Raw genomic sequence first — 23,564 nt, 5'->3', positions numbered from 1 at the left:
CTTTCTAATTGGCGATCATTGTTCTCTCGAAACATCTCTTAGAACACCAAAGTAAGCCAACAAGGTATACCATTACCTGTGACGTTGGGTCAGATGCAAAAAGTTTGCTAGTCCACGCGCATGCGTGCTCTTATTTCGAAGACGAAAGTCATTAGTATTCATATAGGGATCTGGAACTACTGTGGGAAAAACCATTTCGCTTCCGGGTTGGGTTTTTTAAAGCTGTATACATGTATTGACCCGCCCAACAGAGGTGTAGGCGAGACTTAGGATCCAAATGTCGTCAGTCGTCCGTCCGGTCACAAATCTAATGACACAACTCCACAACCGTAAGTCGCTTTTCAACCAAACTTGGCTGGTAGATGGACTTGGGGGACCTGCATCTTATGCTGCAGTCGGAGGTCACATGGTAAGGTCAAAGGTCATTTTCAGGTCAACGTTAAAGTTTACATGCAAGACGCTCTCATGACACCTAACTCCGCAACCGTAAGTCACTTCAACCAAACTTGGATGGTAGATGGACTTGGGGGACGTGCATCTTATGCTGCAGTCGGAGGTCACATGGTAAGGTCCAAGGTCATCTTCAGGTCAAATTAAAGTTTACGTGCAAGGCTTTTATAATAAGTGTTATTTCATCCCAGTCATTTCACAATGAAGTTTCGATACAATTCTGTTGCATGCCCTCGCAAATCACGATACTTCTGGTTATTTTTATAAATGGGCGAGACAATAGACAGCTTCTAAACCACAGGAGTTATCATGCATTGAATTGACATTGTCAGTGCTGGATAAATGGTCCTAGTACATGGGTACTTAAATAACAATTTCGTAGTCAAATCATGTGCACTTTTGACCTATTTTGGCCTATTCCATTTTTACACCGAAACGATATAAAGAGGGGGGGGGGTAGACTTGCATTTAGCTAGCCAATTAATTATGGTTAATCTAGTCCACAATCGCGTGATCACCTCAAACTTGCTTCCGATATGTCTGTGAAACACTCTTGGCGATTTTTGCTGGAGGTATTCGCTTCCTAAAGGAGGATCGATATCCTCTCGAAAGCGTCTTTATGAATATCAAAGCAGGTCGACAAGGTTGCCACTACCAGTGACATTACCATAGTTAAGCAAAGACAGCCGAAAGAAAATCATCTTAGTTTTATCTATCCTAAACAGATTTATTTTTTTGGAAAAGGTCAACAATTTTGGTCGCTTGCTTCAATCTCTCGCAAGTGTAAAGAAAAGTTTGTTCCATACATGTATGTCTGATTTTCGTTATTGTATGCATCATAATATGATTGATTGATTGGCCGATATGGCTTTTTATTTGCATCCAAGATAAAATCATACATTTAACATGATAAAACAATATTTAAAAATATGATATGCATGCATTATACAATGAAATCAAGTCAGATAAGCTTGCAAACTGATGTTTAAAGAAAATTGTGTCCCCATGCCTTGTGCTGTACCACTTAAAACGCTTGGTTCTTTGCTTGAGATGTATATAGATCTAAATCTTTCTTAATGATGATTTTTCTCTCTTGCGTATAGATGAGGGGGTGGGCGGCATGGGGGTCATGTCTCCCCCCCCAAAAAAAAAAAAATGTTCCACGACCATGAAAACAAACCCACTTTATTTTCTGAAATCAATATCACATCACAGATGTGACATCATATTCAATTTTATGAAAAATACAAACATTCACATCCCTGTCAGAATGCAAAGTGGGATTTGATTATGTTTTATCATATGAAATTAAGATTGTATCCTCATTATAGATAGAATGAAACAAAATTTTGATTCCTCCCTGAATATGCTAAAATGCCATTGTTATTATCTGGAAAAAGTGAAACATTGAATAACGAACGAAAAGGTTAGGTAGTATTATTGACTTTCATTTTTGGATATCACTCTTAAAACAAAGGGAAAATAGTTTTGTTTGACTTTTCACTATTTATTCAACTTTTTAAAAACTTTTTTTATCGGGTCGACTTACATTCAGCCTGCCAATTAATTATGATAAACCTAGTTAATCTACTTGACCATACGTGATGATCACACTCTGTGAAGCACTCTTGGTGATTTTTGCTGGATGTTTTTGCTTTCTAAATGGTGATCATTGTTCTCTCGAAACATCTCTTAGAACACCAAAGTAAGCCAACAAGGTATACCATTACCAGTGACGTTTGATCAGATGCAAAATTGTTGCTAGTCCACCCGCATGCGTACTCTTATTCCGAAGACGAATGTCATTAAATGTCATTATTGGGGTCAGGAACTACTGTGGGGAAAATAATTTCGCTTCCGGGTTGTTGTTTTTTTAAAGCTGTATATTAACCCTTCTACACTGGAAATGGAACCAGTCACTGGCGTAAATCCGTGTTGATGGGTGGGGGATGACTTAATTGCAATCATGTTCTTAGATATGCAAGGAATTTTCATTGATTTGTCCACAATGGCGTACCGTGGGCCACGACATGGGGGGGGGCACCAGCAATTTTTTTTTTAATCACTGAGTGAGCGCTCAGTTGCCAGTTATACTGACCTATTTTAGAGACATTTAAGGACAATGTCACCAAACGGATATGTATCTCACCGATCAAATAATGCGAGCGGGAAGCGCGAGCTGAAATTCTTTTATATTAACACCTAAAAAGGGAAATTATAATCAAATTTGTGTAATCACGATAGGTACCTGTCTCGGTAAACAATGCGAGCGCGAAGCGCGAGCTCAATTTTTCGCATATTTTGATCCCAAACAACGAGATTTTAATATATTTTAGGAATCCTTTAAGGGTATGCATATCTCACCATAGTCATCTAATGCGATCTGAAAACATGAAACACTTTTTTTAGTCATTGCAATCATTATTATCATACGCATCTCACTAATCAAATATTGCGAGCGCGAAGCGCGAGCTGAAAATTTAGATAATTCATATCGACCTGAAGTGGCGGCCGGGGCATTCTAAGGTTTCTTTGTAGGAATTAACTAGAACCATATGTATTTCATTAACCAAATGATACGAGCGCGAAGCGCGATCTGAAATTTTTTGATATTCAGATCAGAAGCCAAGGGATATGTCAAGGACTGATTTTAGGAATTTATGAAGAGCAGACATATCTCACCAATCCACTAATGCGAACGTAATCACGGACAGGAAATGCTTCATATATGCGAAGACCTCAACATGGGGCGATCACTTTTTGAGTCATGTAAAAGAAGCATATGTCACTACATAAAACAATGATAACTCAAGTGCTAGGAAATATATTTGGTTTATTTTGACTTGAAAACGGGATGTTTTAGTACAACGGGATTATATATCTCGTTAAACAGACAATGCGAGCACCAGGAACAATGAAGACGTAGGCCCTGGGCAAATTATGTTTCATAAAGTTATGATAAAAATGTTTCTTATGTAATGTAACATAACATAATTATAATATAACATTATAATGAATAATATTTTCTTCTTTCCAACTACGTTTCTCTTCCTTTCTCCCTCTTTTCTCCTTTTCCCCTTTTGCCCGTTTTTTGGGGTCAGCCGATGGGGGGATGTGCCCCCATGCCCTCCCCCGTAGTTACGCCACTGTGTGTCCATATGGCAAATACCCTCCAATATTATTATCTTTTTCACCCCATGATGGTTTAATGAGAGATTAGATTTTAAAAAATTTGACATTCCATCTTAAACCATTCCCAAAGACCCCAACAATGATGAATTGGAAAAAACTGGGGTTTCTCTTCAATGTTATAATAAGGACATAAGTATTTCGTTCGGAAATGGTGAACTTGCTCTTTATTTGCATTTTATGATTCAATAATATTGTTTTATTTGTTAAGCGGTATTTTAGGAAGAATTTTTACCAATAAAACAATTATCTCTTGTGATTTTTTTTCATTTCTTTCGTAAAAAGTGGGGGGATGTTTGCACAGGCCATCCCTCCTCCTCGAAAAGTGGGGTGGGGAGATAAATCTTATATCCCCCATCCCCCTGGATTTACGCCAGTGGAACCAGTAGCCTTCTTTTATTTATTAATGTTGATATCATCTAAACCGCTAGACCGTGGACTTATCATGCATTGAATTGACATTGTCAGTGCTGGATAAATGGTCCTGATACATGGGTAGTTAAATAACCATTTCGTAGTCAAATCATGTGAGTAAAAAAGTTAAATTTTCTTAAAAAAGAACGACGCTGCAGGCCCTGGCTTACCTTGAAGATAATCAATTCAAGTGCTTTACAACTCCTAGAGACGCACTGTCGTCCTCGAAACATGATTTTGTTTCACTTCTGCCATTTCCGCACGCGACAGCACAAGCATGCTGGTAGCTCTTGATCTTGATCGCAAAAGGCAAATGTTTTGACAGTGCCTGGATTTTACGATTTTCTGAAAGACCCGCCAAGAAGATAAAATGACGCGTTCGGCTCATGAGGTTGTCATTGTTGGCATCCATCGAGAGAGGTTCGGCGGAGCACTACTGGGCCTACGAATAAGCTACTGTCAACTTATTCTCTTCTCTTTAGTCTCTACATGTGGTGTCATCTCAACATCAAAATGAAGTTTGCAGCTTATCTAGTCCTGTGCTTTTTGGCAACATCAGCCAGAGCCCAGACTGAAGGTGCAAATGGTAAGTAAATTAATGTTTCATCAATGTGTATTTGATGACGAGGCCTCCATCATCATCAAGCCTAACCGCTCACGATGGCGGTCTTCTGCATTCATTTGAATAATCTTGTTTTGAAAAAAATGTATAACACATCTTGTTGATATTTATGTACAATATTTATACTATACGACTATTATTATTTTGCTATATGTATTTCCTTTTTATATTGTATTTATGTATTTTGTAATTCTGATACTGATGTGAATGCAGAAATAAATCAAATCAAATGAACACTCGATCTCCATCTGGATCGAGGCACGCGATGGGAGGGAGGGTAGATTCATCTTTGGAAACTGATAATTGAAGGGGAAGCTCCTGGCGCAGAAGTTGGTTTTATCATTGCAAAATAATAATAATGTTGGTTAAATTTATAGCAATAAGTCCATCAAACATTAGAACAGTCCCCACTTAAAATACATTTCTTTTTGTTTACAGACGTTTGATGATGGTTTTAATTTGAGAGTTCATCGTTTCATCTGACACATCGTTCATGACCGTTTGTGTAAGAGATAATATTACAAAACATTACAATGATGGGTCCCTTTTTATTGAAACTACTGCTCTGATATGACATCACAAATTCGAATCTTCAAGATTCAAGCTCTCTTAAATTTGAATTATGTTAATCCTTCACCAATATCCCACTTTTTTATTCTTTAATCAAATATGGTTATGGCTGAACTTTGACATACAGGATCTCAATTTTGTAATCTTCAATGCTCATCACCACTGTTACTGTCAATTAGCTCAGAACTCTGAGTTTGATTTATTTACTAATAAAAATTATTTGCCTTTTGAATTTCGTTAAGTTTTTTTGTGTGAACTCAACAATACACAATAAAAAAGAATGCAAGTTGCTTGAGCTTGTCAAGATGTTAAAAATTTTGAACAAGTTGTTTAACAACTCATTTGATATATTTCAATCAATATTTAATTGAGTAACGGGCTTAAATGACGTGCTTGAACATTTAAACAGCATTTTTACAGTGTAAGAGCCGTCACTATACGGGGATAGGAGAATGAAAAGGTTTTTTCATCACGTGTGGCCGAGTCGAATTCCTTGAACTGTGAACTGATTAAAAAATGAAATTGAAAACGAGTACCAACGATCCAATTTTAAAAGCTTTCAAATGATGGTTACATATTCCTATTCAGCTTCGTTCCAATTTGTTCAATAACATTTTGTCCAATTGCCAGTTAGTCTAAGAGCCACGTCGTCCAAAAGCCACTTCGTCTGAGAGCCATTTCATCCACTAGCCACTTCGTCTAAGAGTCACTATGTTATAATGCCACTTCGTCCAAAAGCCACTTTGTCTTTTGAATCAAATTAGATATTTAAGTAGCATTACTTTGCCCAATTTCTTTGGTTTTCAATTCAATATCAGTCATAAAATACATCCCTAGCAAAAGATACCAAATGAGGCAAAATAAATAATAAAATTTCTATATTTTGATTACATTCAGCGGATAACTCTAAAAAGCATAAAACGTAAAATAGGGGGAGAAATCAAAGACTGTTTTGTTGTTGTTCTCAAAACTAACAACTGTTAATCCACGGGTAAACAGATATCACTTGAATTTAAGTGTCAAATTTGCAAAAGCATGAGGCTTGCATGGTTTCATATTACATGACGGCAGTAGCGTACGCAGTATGTTTAAGAGGGGGGGGGGGTCAGTTGAAAGAAATGTTGATAACCAATAAAAAAAACCTTCAAAAATTTAGGTTGGGGCTGGATTTGAATTCTTAGGAGGTGGGTATCAAATTCAAGGGGGTTTTAACCACTGTAGACAAATTGAACATGATTTAAACTGCATCACTAAAAGTGATTGAGTTTGAGAAAACTGGCAATAAACTGAATAGTCACAGAGACGGTTATAAATAATTGCTGTTCATCCTGTATGGTTTATATTTAAACCACCGTTATTTTACCAGGGGTGTGCCATCCTATTCGCTATTCACCCCTTGGTCCGCGCCTGCCCTCAGTAACGGTTATTAGACCAAGTGGGAATCGGACGAACCCTCAATTTGACCACGTGGGTGTTGGACTTACTATCAATTGGACCAATTTGTATGTATTGGATCAAAATGTCAATTGAGCCATTTCGCAATGACGAATTGACTACTAGTATTGGACGAAATGGCTATTGAAAGAAGGTATATTAAACGAAGGTGCATTTAGACGAATTGTATCTTAGAGGAAGTGGATATTGGACGAAATTGCTCTTTGTGGCTTTGCGCTGAGAGGCTCTTAGACGAAGTGGCTATTAGACGAGACGGAGTGGCTTTTAGACTAACTTAGCTATTGGACGAAATGATGTTGGACCGAACGGCATTAGATGGCATGGTCATTGGACGAAATGGCATTTGACGGAGAGGCAAATCGCCCACACACACACGAACCCTGACCTTTTTCTTACCCGATACCACAACTATCAATCTTTACTCTATCATAGCCGTCAAATCTGCTTTTTAAGCTGTTGCCAAAAATGTGCATATTGTCCAAAATGTGAAGGAGCAACATAACTGCACATTTTGGTAACTTGACATCCTGTCAAGTGTAGGTGCTACCAGCAAATTTTGGTAACAAATTACTTTTACCAAAATGTGCAGTTACCAAAATGTCTAATTAAAGGCGTGGTCACACCGCCCCACAGTGGGCCGGGGCGAAACAAAAGTGCGCCAAAAGTCATTTTGGGCAATTTCAGATTTTTAATTTTTGTCATGCCCAGCTGAAAGACAATACTTTGAAGAATATTTCAGCAAAATATTTCATTCCGGAATTTGCATAAAGGTTGTTAATTTCCTACCTCAAATCGTAAAATGTGACATTTTGCGAAATGTGGCGTATATGACATCCTAGTTGAAAAACAGGCCATTTCACAGGAAGTTTTTCATGTAGGAATCTGAAATCGCTCCCACATAATCCTGATATATTTTCTTTTCGTGTGAAAGGGTTCAAAGTAGATAAAAGACAAATTTTAAGAGGTTTATAGGATGATTTTTCCTCGAAATAGGCTGAAAAATCCATGTTTTTTGCATTTACAATAGAATAGTTTAGATTTCCGTGGATTTCCGTCTAAAATCTATAAACATCATTTTTCCCAATGTCTAAGCTTTAAGTCGATACCAAATTTAGCTGCCCGTATTTGCCCGTTTTTATATTAGAGCCGATTTAACTTGACACAACACCCCCCAAAAACCTGATCAAAAACGGTCATTTTTATGCCGCGCAGTCATCTTTAGCGCACCGCATGGGGGTACATTGCCGTTCGTTTTTTGAGGACGATTCCCCTTCCATTCCATGAAAGTGACATGAATTCCGGGCTTAATTTAAACAAAATAAATGTTGCTAAAGCAAATAAGGCCTATATCCGCAACTCTTCCAGGGAAAAAACTTACTTGTAGAATAATTTCATCCCAGAACTCTCGTAATAGTGATACATTCGTAGTGTTATATACTCTGCGTTTTACACATAGCTTGATAAAGCACGGTTAATATCTTTCAGATTTTAAAGGTTTTTTTGTTTATAAATGTAATTAATAATCATTTTGATGCAGTAAAATTTTTTTCGGCATCTCTTAAAACACTTTTTAGGCATAAACTAACATTCACTCTGGCCAACTTAAAAGTAGCAGTGCACATAACACAAAGTTTATATACTACACTATGTAATTTGTGTTTTCACAGATATTTCAAGTAGCCAATCAAAATTTGGTATCAAGGTGACGTCATATCGGCTTTAAATTATGTTCAGTCGATTCTACGCCCAAAATTACCCATAATCAACATGTTAAAGTAAAAATCTAACACGGAATATAATTTTGACGCACTTTCAACCCATTCTGGCCCACTGTGCGCCCGAGCGTTGTTGGAGCGGTCGTGGATCGGTAGGGAGGGAGGGTCGAATTTCGCTCACAAAATTGGGGAAAAAATCGAAAAAAAAAATCGAAATCGAAAATGGTGAACGGTAGCGAGCGGTGATGATTTTTTTTCTCTCTCCGCTCCACGACCGCTCCAACAACGCTCGGGCGGTGTGACCAGGCCTTTACCAAAATGTGCCGTGACAGATGTTTCCATAAATACCCCTTTACTTACTTAATCACGAATGTGTGTTATCGAAACTTTTGGTGGGGTAGTTAAATAGATAATGAATAATAATAAGGAAAATAAAACCCCTACTAGATATCGCAAATTTCACACAACCCCCAAATAAAAATTATGACTTTTTATTTTAAATGGTCATTAATAAAACTACAAATAAATAAACAAAATAATAAAATTTATTTTGATCTCCGATCACGAATGCATGCCACAACCGACTAATCTCGTTTTTTTTTCAATAACGCCCAAAGTGAAATTAGAGATTTTTTTATCACTTACCTTATGACAATTGACCGACGAAACCTTTTGAAAGTTAAACACTTACATTCAGTGATCCTCAGAAAATATGGCGAAAACAATGTTTGAGGCTCACTCAAACTTTAAATGTGCACTTGGTTCAGTCTCTATGGAACTCCCTAGCCGTCCTAAAAAAACAGTGTAAAAATATCTTAAATTCTAAATAATCACGCGATTTCAAATTTTGACAGTATCCCCCTCCGTACCCACTCCCCTCCCCTGGTGACGGCCACGATAATGCAAAGCGCGACAAAAAAGAAAGTCCGGATGTATTTGTCAGTCAATAGATCAAACTAAATACAAGGCATCTATTGTTATGGCCTATTAGTTTGAGTCACGTACGTGTCCCCTTGCCCCCAGTGTGACGCATTGTTAAAAATCTATCACTAATTTAATCAATAGACGAAAAAGACGTTTTTATCAAAAGAGAAAGTGGCATTGTATTCGCACCACTAAAGGAAGAAAAAAATAATAATTAGAGGAATACTTCCAAGGTGGATGATAACTGAGCCCCTAATATGGTATCTATTTCATCTAGTATGGAGCGTCCTGGCCCAGTGGATTATTCTCCCGACTATGAAACAGAGGGTCGTGGGTTCAAATCCCAGCCATGCCGTAGTTTCCTTCAGCAAGAAATTAATCCATATTGTGCTGCACTCATCCCAGGTGAGATGAATGGGTACCTGGCAGGAATTTATTCCTTGAAATGCCGATCGCGTAAAAGCTGCTTGAGCTACAGCCCTGGGTAATAGTATGCAAGTCCTTTGGAAGCGCATAGAGACGTTATTCATAATGTGTTATGCGCTATACAAGAACTGACTATTATTTTTATCATTATTATTAGTGCGACTGGTTGATGGAAGTGCTTCAAACGAAGGAAGGGTTGAGGTTTACGCCAACGAAAGATGGGGTACTGTGTGTGATGATTCGTGGGATGATACAGATGCTACAGTTGTTTGTCAAAGTCTCGGCTTTGAGTCTGGAACAGCAAACACAAACGCTCACTTCGGAGAAGGTTCAGGTGATATCCTGCTAGATGATGTATCATGTACAGGAGCTGAATCTTCTCTTCTGGAATGTTCTAACTCTGGAATCGGCTCTCATAACTGTGGACACTATGAGGATGCGGGAGTCACATGTTTAGCAGGTATTTCCAGAATTGTTTCCCCATACTTTGATAAGAATAAGCTGATGATTTAATTGACTAGGTATTATGATGTATCTAAAATCATTCCCCATTTTATGTTTTGATTTTTCGGTACTAAAGGAAAGCATAATATTTAGTACTGTTTACGCAATCATTAATTTCAATAAAAATGGAAAGATATTTCATAACTGTGGACACCATGAGGATGCGGGAGTCACATGTACACGAGCAGGTATTTCTAGAATTGTTAACCATTGCGTCAGTATGAAGATGAGCTTATTTCCATCCAAATATAACCCCCCCCAAAAAAAAAATATAGATACATGTACTTTGGTATCAATGAAAATATATATTAAGTATGGTCAGTTCCCCCATGTCTGCGCGGTCTCCCAAGTCTGCGCACCCGCCTATCTGCGCGATTCTCACTCAAGCGGAAATATTTTTTTTTACAGTTTTATCGTCATTTATACCTGTACCAATGTGGAAAAATCTTCAGGATATTACAAATCTATAATTTTATCGGATTTTTTCTAAGTGTAAACTTTTCTTTGACACGCACTGCCATAAGCCTCACCCCCTCTCTCTCCTCTTACAGTTACGTTCTTTCACGCTATTTAGTTTTATTGACGACCGTTTTATTTATTTTATTAACATTGCAAGCATCATTAATTTATCAATGATTTTTTTATAAAGTCTGGGATATTTGGTAGCCGCTTAGATTTTTTTTTCATTTCTATTACAACAAATGAAGTTGGTATTTTTTATCCAAATTTATCAAAGATAAATTTTTTGTGTTTTATTTCATATATAACATAAAGAGTATAAATGAAAATACATCTGAAATCTGATAATCTGACCGCGAAAAGCTGGTAATTCTTATAAATGGAAAATGTCGAAAACTGTTTCTTGTAATCAATCGTGAGGATACGTATCTCACTAGTCACATTGGGCGAGTGCGAAGCGCGTACTGATTTTTGTTGTTATTCAGAGCGAAAAATGAAACACTTTCACCAATTTGGGGTATCATAAACAGGTTGTACATGTCGCTAAAATAATAGATAATTCAAGCGAGAAGTGCGAACTGTCATTTCTCGTACTGCATGACCCGAAAAGGCGATTTGTAAGTAAAAAAATATCACGCGGATGTGTTTGCCAGTAAATATATCTACATCTATTTTAAGGCGACGTGTCCCCTTGCCCCTTCACCGTCTTCCGTGTGACGCCCTAATTATCAAAAAGATATCACTAATTTCATCAATAAATGAAAATGACGTTCATGTTGAAAGAGAAAATGGCAGATGTATTCGCACAAAAAAATGGATACTTATACGTTGGATGATAGCTGAGTCCCAGACTAGTGTTGATGCACTCTGCGTGCTTTATTTGGTGTCTATGCCATTTAGTGCGACTTGTTGATGGAAGTGCCCCAAACGAAGGAAGGGTTGAGGTCTACGCCGACGGAGGATGGGGTACTGTGTGTGATGATTCGTGGGATGATACAGATGCTACAGTTGTTTGTCAAAGTCTCGGCTTTGAGTCTGGAACAGCAAACACCAACGCTCACTTCGGAGAAGGTTCAGGTGATATCCTGCTCGATGATGTATCTTGTGATGGAGGTGAAACTTCTCTTCTGGAATGTTCTAATCCTGGAATCGGCACTCATAACTGTGGACACCATGAGGATGCGGGAGTCACTTGTTTACCAACAGGTATTTCCAGAATTGTTTCACATACTTTGAAGTTGAAAAAAAATGACCTGCTGATAGTTCATGACATTGATTCACTAGCTATTATGATGTATCCAAAATAATCCCCAATGTTCTATGATATAAATTAGTTTGCATTTTCATAGAATGTATATATATATATATATATATATATAGATATATGTTTATATTAAACGCCATTGGCGTCACTTGATCCGAACTTGAGCTTTGTGAAACACAATACATTGTTGTGATACCTCAGTATTGCTTTGAAGAAAAAATATCACTAATTCATGAATAGATGAAAATTACTTTTTTATTTAAAGAAAAAGTGGCAATGTATTCTTAAAAAAACACTTTGGGGATACTTAGAAGATGGAGTATAAATGTGCTCCCGAATCCTCGATGCAATACCGTTCTGTATTTGGTGCCTCTTTCATTTAGAATTAGTGCGACTGGTTGATGGAAGTGCTTCAAACGAAGGAAGGGTTGAGGTTTACGCCAACGGAGGATGGGGTACTGTGTGTGATGATTTCTGGGATGATACAGATGCTACAGTTGTTTGTCAAAGTCTCGGCTTTGGGTCTGGAACAGCAAACACCAACGCTCACTTCGGAGAAGGTTCAGGTGAAATTCTGCTCGATGATGTATCTTGTGATGGAGGTGAAACTTCTCTTCTGGAATGTTCTAATCCTGGAATCGGCACTCACAACTGTGTACACCAAGAGGATGCGGGAGTCACTTGTTTACCAACAGGTATTTCCAGAATTGTTTCACATACTTTGAAGTTGAAAAAAAATGACCTGCTGATAGTTCATGACATTGATTCACTAGCTATTATGATGTATCCAAAATAATCCCCAATGTTCTATGATATAAATTAGTTTGCATTTTCATAGAATGTATATATATATATATATATATATATATATATATGTTTATATTAAACGCCATTGGCGTCACTTGATCCGAACTTGAGCTTTGTGAAACACAATACATTGTTGTGATACCTCAGTATTGCTTTGAAAAAAAATATCACTAATTCATAAATAGATGGAAATGACGTTTGTATTAAAAGAGATAGGTGGAATGTATTAGCATAAAAAAAAAACATTGGGGGAATAATTCGAAGGTGGATGGATGCTGAGCAACTGACTTTTTGATGCACTCCGCGTGCTTTTTGGGGGGTGTCTTTTTCATTTAGTGCGACGAAGGCAGTCATATTTGGTAAGAATTTCCAAAGAGGATATCTCACAAATCAAACAATGCAAGTGCAGCGCGAGCTGAACATTTTGATACACATTAACAATTTGTGTAATCAAACAAAATAATGAAAGCCAGATGTGCGAGCTAAAACATTGTGTGCAAATTGATATCAGAACTGGATATATTGTACCTATATTGTAAATTACACATCATAGGTAAAATATCTCTGTTTTACTTTTCTTTCTGTTTTTCGTAGTTTCTATCAAGGTAAAGAGTACACTTTTTTCTGCAAGTTGTCAAAAAATAGGGGGGCCGGCTCGGCCCCCTCCTGGATCCGCGCCTGGATATAACTGAATGAATAACAATCTTTGAGAGGGAATTCATGAATACGTTTTATCAGCTTTGGTGAGGCCTCTGGCTTGATAACATACGCGCATTGTACGTGCGCATGAGTTTTGGTTAAGGACCGCCCACCCGTAAATAGCTTTTGAACTATTTACGTCTGACGTCACGGCTCGGGTAATATTCCCGGGTAGTACGTGACGTCAGCGGGATTCATGGCATTTTTGCCAATTTCGTGACATTGGTTTAGGACGGGCACCATGCGCTAGGGACGTTCCACAGTTATGTTTGTGCGCATCATGATCTGCGCATATTTTACACTCTGCAAGGAAATGGTAAAAATATAACAATTTGGCACCCCGGATTATCACGGACTGAGATCATTGATGATCCGTTTTGCACCCTTGAAGGTGTAAAGGGGGCTTTAAAGGCATTGACCAACAGTGGAGTAGCTAGGATTTTTTCCCGGGGGGCACTGGGGGGGGGGTACTTGTTTTTCAGGGGGGGGGGGCACTGGCCATTTTTTGTCTCACCTGCGAAGCAGAGTGAGACTATAGGCGCCGCTTTTCCGACGGCGGCGGCGGCGTCAACATCAAATCTTAACCTGAGGTTAAGTTTTTGAAATGACATCATAACTTAGAAAGTATATGAACCTAGTTCATGAAACTTGGCCATAAGGTTAATCAAGTATTACTGAACATCCTATTAGAGTTTCATGTCACATGACCAAGGTCAAAGGTCATTTAGGGTCAATGAACTTAGACCATGTTGGAGGAATCAACATCGAAATCTTAACCTGAGGTTAAGTTTTTGAAATGTCATCATAACTTAGAAAATATATAGACCTAGTTCATGAAACTTGGTCATAAGGTTAATCAAGTATCACTGAACATCCTGCATGAGTTTCACGTCACATGACCAAGGTCAAAGGTCATTTAGGGTCAATGAACTTTGGCCGAATTGGGGATATCTGTTGAATTCCCATCATAACTTTGAAAGTTTATGGATCTGATTCATGAAACTTGGACATAATAGTAATCAAGCATCACTGAATATTTTGTGCAAATTTCAGGTCACATGACCAAGGTCAAAGGTCAATGAACTTTGGCCGAATTGGGTGTATCTGTTGAATTACCATCATAACTTTGAAAGTTTATGGATCTGATTCATGAAACTTGTACATAAGAGTAATCAAGTATCACTGAACATCCTGTGCGAGTTTCAGGTCACATGATCAAGGTCAAAGGTCATGTAAGGTCAATGAACTTTGGCTATGTTGGGTTTTTTTGTTGAATAACCATCATATCTCTGTAAGTTTATTGGTCTCGTTCATAAAAAGTGGACATAAGAGTAACCATGTATCACTGAACATCTTGTGTGAGTTAGAGTAGTATTCAAAGTCAGCACCGCTGCTATATTGAACCGCGTGATGCAGGTGAGACGGCCAGAGGCATTCCACTTGTTTCCGATGTGTGTGTATGTGTCACAAGGGCGGATCCGACTTTCGCCAATAGGGGACGGGGCCCGAAATTATCTTCACCTATATTTTCCCCGATCAGTCACTTCTTAGTTTTATTCTTATAAAACAACATAAACATGAAATAATCTCATAAGCCTTATAAAATTATAAAAAAATTGCGAGCGCGAAGCGCGAGCGTTTATTTTTTTATATTTTTTTTTACTTTCATGTACTTTGTCCCGAAAATTTTATATTCTGGGCAATATGCGTGATCCTGAACAAGATTCGTATGTAACTAGATTGTTACTGCGAACAGCTAGAGCAGAAATTTTTATTAACTGTTCTAGCATTATCTAAAAGGGACCTGTGCTTACAGTTACCCATGAAGACGGTATATATTTCAATAATGCGAGCGCGAAGCGCGAGCAAATTTTTTTTGACATTCCGACTTAAAAAATTGTCATTCTAAGCCCAATTTGTATTAATAAATCGGATAGGTATGTAACTAAACAATTGATGTGAGCACGAAGCGCGAGAGGAAGAAAATTTAGATTTTAGACCTAAAAGCAGGACACTCTATTCATATTTTGTAAATCATTAATAGGATATGAGTATCATTAATAATGCGATCGTGAAGCGTGAGCGGACAATTATTGATATTTTGATGTGAAACTTGATAATTTAAGTACATTTTGAATCAACAACATGCAGGCTATCACGCATTTTTTAGATTTAGACCTAGAATCTGGGCTTTCTGGATACATTTGTTTAATAGAACATTATGGAATACTCGTAGACAACATGAACTTGGCAAATCAAACAATGTGACAACGCAGCGTGAACTTAAAATGCTGATATGTAGACCATAAAACAGACATTTTACAGAGCGCTTAAATTTGTAAATGAAAAAAAAATTGAAAGCTCGATATCCGTGCTAAAATGTGTTTAATATATTGACTTCAAAACTTGCTCCATTTTAGCCTATTGAGCAAGATGTGAATCTCATCGAACAGGCAATTCTGGCGCGAAGCGCAAGCAAAAATTTTATATAGTAACATGAAAGATTTTTTTTGCGAGTCTTCCCCTCACATTATTTCATTCACTCGTCTTCCTCCTCTTATTTTTCTCTTCTTTTTTTTTCTCTACTGTCTTTCTTCTTCTTTTCCTTTTTTCTTTTCTTCTTTCTCCCTTTTTTTCTCTGCCAATTTTTTTCTGGGGGGCACACCAATTCTCAGGGGAGGGGGCACGTGCCCCCCGCCCCCCCCCCCGTAGCTACGCCACTGTTGACCAAGATTGAAGTTTCTTTCCTTGCTGCAATGTCTGAAGAGCGTACACACACACATGGCCATGAACACGGAATATTGTTCATGTACGCCGAGTTTGGAGTTTCGTTTTAAGCCGGCAAGTGCCTTAAATAAAATGTACTGGACAACTGTTTTAACAATAACAAACAAGGAAATCAGCCATGGCACTCAACTAACTTAGAATAAATAAGAACTTCTACTGTGTCTTATACGAGGACTCCGAGTCGGAACTTGCCACATCGATATTACATGTATTACATCGATATGTATCATATCCATCGACATGCCTGCACGCCTGGCCCCATAAACCCGGCCGTGCTCAGGCACGATCGACATGCATCGGTATAGCATGGAGCAAGCTAAAGTTAGTCGAGCCGAGGTAGATCCGGGGTAGATCCAACGTTACCGTGCTGGCTGCTTCACCCATGAATCAATTCGACAGCGAGAGCATAAACAATGCAATGTAAAACATGAATAACAAATAATATCAAGGAATTTTTATTCCCCTTCACTCTCTGAAACCACGTCTTCTGTTTGCTGTACGTTACCAATCCGAGTTTAATCTAGACTAGTTTTCAGTACAGTATGATAATTTTCATTTTCGACGCGCAAATTTTTTATTTCTCTGGAGGAAGAGTGAGGACGATAATAAGACCTGTATTAAGACTGCAAACGAAAGGGATTCATATATAATATACGACTTATGATATACTGGAATATTGGTTTGACAATTCTGTCTGATTCGTATTTTTTTCGCATGCGAATCATACCCCGTAGAATACTGTAGACCTTAAAAGTTCATGTGTTTGTGAGCAATATCTTCATTTCAGTACCTCACGAGAGAGAAGTACATGTTGGAGTAAGTGGGACATAACGATATGGGATGTAAAAATAATAATTGGCATTTTATATAGCGCTTTATCAATCTACGACTGTTCCAAGCGCTTCACAATCATTATTACCCGGTCACAGGATTCAAAGCATTCCAAGCAGCCTGTTAGGCGCAAACTTGCTAAACCAACCACAATGACGATTGTTTCCTACCGGTACCCAATAAGCACCCGGGTGAGAGTGGCAAAGTGTGGATTGACGCCTTGCCAAAGGGCGCTAGACCATGGTGGGAGTCGAACACAAGGCCCTCTGATTACAATGCGAGACTCAGAACCGCTCCACCACGGCTCTTCCATACAAAATTAAACAGAAATCAGGTCAAATATGTGGAATTTGATTATGTTAAAATAGTAGTCGAAATTCGCTCTTGTTTGTTATGTTAAACAGTAGTCCAGTACATTTTATATAAGGCACGCCAGCTTAAAACGAAACTCGAATTTCAATTTCATTTTATTTTCCCAGCGTGTTTGTCCCATTGAAGACACTGTTAGAAAAAAAATCGCATCGAAATCCAAAAAATCCCCAAAATCCAAAACCCGAGTGATTTCGCACGCGCACGCGGCCCGACTGATTAGTATAAGTCGTATTTACACAGTATTTCGGACTGTGCACGGATGATCCCGGATTGACAATCTGGGACGATCCATGTTGCATTCGTGAAGGTGAAAAGAGGGTTTTAGCAGTAAAAATGCACAAAACTCTCATTGCTTTTTATATATTTTGACTTTCGATTGGTATATGATTTAAATTTCATGTTTGGGTGTGACCTAAAGACGCTACGATGCTTTCTACTCTAAATTGCACGGAGCCTTAAAAGGGGAAGTCGTGACCCTGACAAAAAGTTTATTGTAAAAATAGCAGAAAAAATAATAAAAAAGATTGCCGAAGGTTTGAGAAAAATTCATCAAATAATCAATAAGTTATTAGAATTTCAATGATTTGATTTGTGACGTCATATGCGAGCAGCATTCCTACATTGCGAATGGTAAAAAATCAAAGAAATGTCATTTTCTCAGAAAATTGAAAATAGTTTTCACTGTACCTTTTGTATATCAATAGACAAATCATTTCACACCCGATCATGAATAGAAAACAAAATTAAGTTATCAGGAACCATACAAAATTTGAAATTCATGCATTTTATATTACATAACACATGAGGCAGCTGCTCGTTTATGACGTCACAAATCCAAAACTTTGAACTCAAATAACTTTCTTACTCTTTAACGGATTTTCCTGCTATTTTTAAAACAAAGTTTTCTTCAGGGTGAACTTACCCTTTAAAGTGCCATCGATTTGACGACTTGGCGAGATACTTAGGTTTGACGATGTGTTTTTCTTTCAATGTAATATAAAGTCTGTTGATTTGCATATCAACTTTGACAATGTAATTTTGGAAAGACGTTCTTGACGCTCTTGATGCATGGACTTTTTATAAATACTACAACCCTGTAAAATTTAAAGAAATTATCTCTCAAACTCTTTGGCTTAACTCACATATCAAAGTTGATAAAAAAATAATTTTATACAGAAAATGGTTCCAAGCTTATATGCGATATGTCAAAGATGTTGTAGACGGTTCATTTTTGTCCTATGAAGATATATGTTATAAATTTGGAAATGAATCGTTTTATGCTTTTTTTCTCTTTTACATGCGATACCATTAGAATGGAAAAAGTTAATAAAAATGTCCATGACATCAATCACGATGATCACATGGTAGATGAAAGATTAGGTCATTTTATGAAAAGTAAAAGGGTTACAAAATTGTGTTATGATACTTTTTTAGAAAGGAACATGTCCCTTTCGATGACGAACCAAGAAATCAAATGGCAAGATGATTTGAGTGATAATTTGTCAGACTCTCATATTTGGAACTCTCGCTTCCCTCTTTTATATCAGTCATCAATTGATAATAAACTTCGAAACTTCCAATTTAAATTCATTTACAGAAGAATTTCAACACAAGATTTTTTATTTAAAATTGGAGTAAAAGATTCTCCTTTATGTAATTTCTGTGAAAACCACGTTCAAACAATTGCCCATCTATTTCTAAGATGTGAACATGTAATTTCATTTTGGAACGAAGTTCACGAGTGGTTGAAGGCCGAGCATATTAGAAGTACACAATTCAGTGACATTGAGATTTGTTTTGGAGTTATAACCCTCAATAATTTTCATCTTAGCAATATTATTGTGTTGTTTGCAAAATATTTCATTTATTCATGTTGATACAGAAATATCAAACCCACTCTTGCTCATTTTATGCTTGGTTTGGAAAAAAAATGAAACAACGGAGAGAATTATTGCTTTTAAACGTAATTTGATGAACGTGCATCGAAAAAAATGGAATATTTTCTATACAAAATGAACCATTTATTTGAATTGTTTGAAATGTATGCCTATTTTTTTAATTATGATGTATCTGTGCATGTGATACTTATGTATGGAATGAGTTGAGAAAAAAAAAATCTTGACAAAGAAACGAAATTTGATGGCACTTTAAAGGCTCCGTAAAATTGTTATTTACGCATCAAGTTCTTTAATTACTCATGCATTATTACTTCCTTTTATCTACATCTCCCCACTCTATCCGCCTCCTTTCATTTCGATTGGGCACTCAACAGAGTGGATTTTGCGCATTATAAATCATATCTATGATGATAATTATCATTATTTATATAATTATCTTTATTATTATTATTGTCATCGTCATTTTAGTTGTCATTTCGTCATCAACACCATCGCCATCATTATCGTTTAATTTATTTTGTTAATGCATAATTTCATAATCCTCGCAGTACGTCTGGTTGACGGTTCCTGTGCCGGCGAGGGTAGAGTCGAGGTTTACTATGACGGGGCCTGGGGGACTGTTTGTGACGACCTGTGGGATGATACTGATGCGACCGTTGTCTGTCAAAGTCTTGGGTACACATCCGGAATAGCGGTAGGAAATGCAGGATTCGGAGAAGGGACTGGGGAGATACTTCTTGATAATGTAGAATGTGCATCCACTGATACCGACATCTTTGACTGCCAAAGCAATGCTATCGGAGATGATAATTGTTTCCATTCTGAAGATGCGGGAGTGACGTGTTCTTAAAGAAGGTAAATTCCAGTGACGTGGCAGTGGCTCATTCTATTACAATGAGCCAGAAAAATTGAAGGGTACAAACAAGGCATGTGCATGATACTCTATTTCTAAAAAAAAAAAACCACAATCACAAAATTGACCGTTATGACCTAAATGAGCCAGAAAAATTGAAGGGTACAAACATGGCATGTGCATGATACTCTATTTCTAAAAAAAAAAAACCACAATCACAAAATTGACCGTTGTGACCTAAAAATCTTATTTTGGCATAATACTCGAAGAATAATATATATGTATATATATATAATCTTTCACACCTCCTTCCCCTTTGCTTTTTATTTCTCCTCTTTTGTTCGTGAAAACATTGGGGTCCACGCCCCCAATACCCCCCTTTGTATATACGCCAGTGGCGAATGATACATAATTTTTGTACTAGGGATTACTAAAAACTTAACAATAAAATGTTTGAAAGAAATGCTGGCGTTTCGAGAGTTTGAAATGTATATACATGTGCATCAATAAGGATTTTTTTCTTTAAAATGTTTTGGATTATCATGATTTTAATGAACACGGATAAAAGCTGTTTTCTTTGTTTCGTTGGCATATGTTTCACATTGTACGCGATTTTATTCATAGGCGGTGGAAGCGGGGGAGGGGGTCCTGCCCCCTACATTTGAGAGGGGGGACGACCCCCCCACTATTTTTTTTTGGTGGTCCCCTTGCAATTTCGGTTGATACCTGTGTCCATCCCAAAATTTCAGGTGGCCCCCTTATTTTTTTTTTCGCTTCCGCCGCCAATGATTTTATTATTTGATATAATATCCGGGGGGCATTTCCATTGACGATTGAATACCAGCGCGACCAAAGATACGCGTAAAAGGGATCTCTATTTTCAAGATTGGTCACGTTACGTTACGTACTACCGGCGTACGTAACTTATAGGTTGTCAAAAACACAAGAATATTGAAAAGGGGTCATATATACATGTATTTCACTGGGAAAGCTACGTGTTTACGATTAAATTTGCGTAGGTATAAGGAAGACTAAAGTGCTTTGTAAAGGATGAACTTTTTGCCCCAACACTACGACAAAATCAGTTTTTTTGTTGTTTTAGAAATGGTTAGTCCTAACTAAATTTAAATTCTTTGAACCAATATAAAGTGTTTCATTCGGTCTAAATATAAATTACCAGCATGCGAGCGCGAAGCTTAATTTTTGTATACTGTATACATAGTTAGATCTAAAAAAAAATCGCAGCTTTTCATGAACTAGCTGCGTATCTAAATAATAATATACTGGCCTACAAAGAATACCTGTTGAAGAGTGTTCGTAGTGACCCATGAATAGAAAACATATCTCACCAATCCAAAAAAGGCGAGCGCGACCTGATAACTCGATTGTACCTATGAAGAGCGTGGACATATTACCTAAACAATAGTAATGTGAGCGCGAAGCGCTAGCTGATTTTTTTTCCAACCAGAAAACTGGACTCTAAGCACTTTTTGTATGAATAATATGCGAATATCTATAAGCAATCCATGCAAGTGCGAGCTGGAACTTTAAACTAATCTGAAAAGGATGTTTTTGACTCATGAATAGAATACATTATCACTAATCAAATAGAGCGAGCGCGAAGCGCTATCTGAAAACTTTGAGATTTTCGACCTGTAAACTGGGCCGAATAAGCACGTCATAAGTACAGAACAGAGTAAACAAGCGCGACTACCGAGCTAAACTTTTCTTCAGAATTTTAACTAAAGACAACACATTCGAATTTCAAGCTATATAGCCAGAAGATGGTGGGAATAGAACTAATGTTTTGTTGCTAGCGCGAAGCGTGAGCAGATTTTTTAATTATACAACCTGAAAATTGGAAATTCTAAACACTTATTGCAATCTTGATCACGATGGGAATATGATTTAACAAGTAATACGAGCGCGAATCTAAAGCTTTTTTGATAGATTTAGAATTAACAATTGACATTCTATGCAGTTTTTGTATCCATGAAAACAGAAGGTTTCAATAACTGATATGAGCGCGAAGCGCGAGCATATTTTTTCTTATTCGCAACCTAAAAATGGACATTCTAAACACTTTTTGGGAATCATTACCACGATGGGTATCTAATCAAACAAGCTGTGTATCTAAATGAACATAGAGCAGAGCGCGAGCTTAAAATTTTAATTTACTCACCCGAAAGGTTTTACTTTAAACACTATTCATAATAATTGAGAATTGTTGAGATGATATGGATTTCACTAAACACGTGATGCAAGCGAAGCTCGAGATGAAATTTTATTTCGGAGATTTAGACCTTAAACCAGAACATACTTTCACTGTCGGTACAGAAATGCGAGCTGACTACATTGGATATTTTACTTGAAAATTTACCTTTTTGACACGTTTTTATATCAAGAACAATCTCAGAATCCGCATATGTAATAAACAAACTCTGTGTTTCAATAAAAACAAAATGAGAGCACGAAAAGCGAGTTTAAATGCTTGACCCGAAAGGAAACATTTTAAGCTCTGGTTAACATGAAGGAAAATTTTGGAGAGGGCATGGATGCGAGCGCTAAGCGCGAGCTGAGATTTTTTGACATTTTCGGGGGACATTCTAACCACTTGATACAGAGAGCTCCCCACATTTGCATTGCAAACAAATCACAAGTTCATGACAAAAGCATGCAATTCGACGGCCCTGGCGGTATGTTTCCAACACTTGTCGAGGGTAGCGTTATGTTTCCAACACTTGTCAAGGGTAGGGTTTCACTCGCCAGTACTTGCTAAGGGGTGCATTTTCAGAATGTGGAAAATACTTGTTTAATATACTTTTCGAAATCCCATGGTCGCGCCTGGTATCCACTCGTCAATGGGAGTGGCCCCCTGGGCTAATATTCTTCGTATAATTACTCAAAGTGTCTGAAACGTCAACGTTCTTGATTTTTTTTCTTTCTTGATATTGCAGATGATTGATTCTGGAAGATCTTATGTCCACTGAGCTCCAACCAAAATTGTTCGGACTCTTCCAATTTGGTGCTTCGATTATCAATTTCAAAATTTTCTCTCCTTTTCCTTTCTCTTCCGCATGTACTGGGGTATACAGTAAAAGATTATCTTGATATTTACATTTGGTTTTAATTGTTGGTACAAGGTTTGCTTTAGATTTATAGTTATGCTTACTTGAATTTATTGCATCTTGTATAGGCCTCTACTACCAAACCCTAAGCTGGCAATGTATACATTTTGATCCATGAACATTTTACCTTATCATTTTACCTTTTACCTTACCTTACCTTACCTTTACCGAATTTCATGGAATAATAATCAAGCACG

General features: G+C 37.4%; 1 protein-coding gene across 1 annotated transcript; it reads left to right on the top strand.

Annotated features, from left to right (window-relative positions):
- The first annotated feature begins 4,444 nt into the window (after positions 1-4,444).
- LOC121431181 (deleted in malignant brain tumors 1 protein-like) lies at positions 4,445-20,236 on the top strand. The gene is made up of 5 exons (XM_041628693.1): positions 4,445-4,639; positions 9,923-10,225; positions 11,629-11,934; positions 12,376-12,687; positions 19,935-20,236. Exons 1-5 carry the CDS (start codon positions 4,543-4,545, stop codon positions 20,234-20,236), a joined length of 1,320 nt encoding a protein of 439 aa, XP_041484627.1. The 5' UTR covers positions 4,445-4,542.
- The last annotated feature ends 3,328 nt before the right edge of the window (positions 20,237-23,564 follow it).

This window comes from Lytechinus variegatus, chromosome 1, assembly GCF_018143015.1.
Source record: "Lytechinus variegatus isolate NC3 chromosome 1, Lvar_3.0, whole genome shotgun sequence".
Taxonomy (NCBI): Eukaryota; Metazoa; Echinodermata; class Echinoidea; order Temnopleuroida; family Toxopneustidae; genus Lytechinus; species Lytechinus variegatus.
This window is presented reverse-complemented; position numbering and strand designations above follow the sequence as displayed.

Bases quoted from the DNA above. Each gene is read 5' to 3' on its own strand.
- LOC121431181 (XM_041628693.1), top strand. From the start codon at position 4,543: ATGTGGTGTCATCTCAACATCAAAATGAAGTTTGCAGCTTATCTAGTC. The intron at 10,226-11,628 runs GTATTTCCAGAA...TATGCCATTTAG, and splicing joins GGGAGTCACATGTTTAGCAG to TGCGACTTGTTGATGGAAGT. The intron at 11,935-12,375 runs GTATTTCCAGAA...TCTTTCATTTAG, and splicing joins AGTCACTTGTTTACCAACAG to AATTAGTGCGACTGGTTGAT.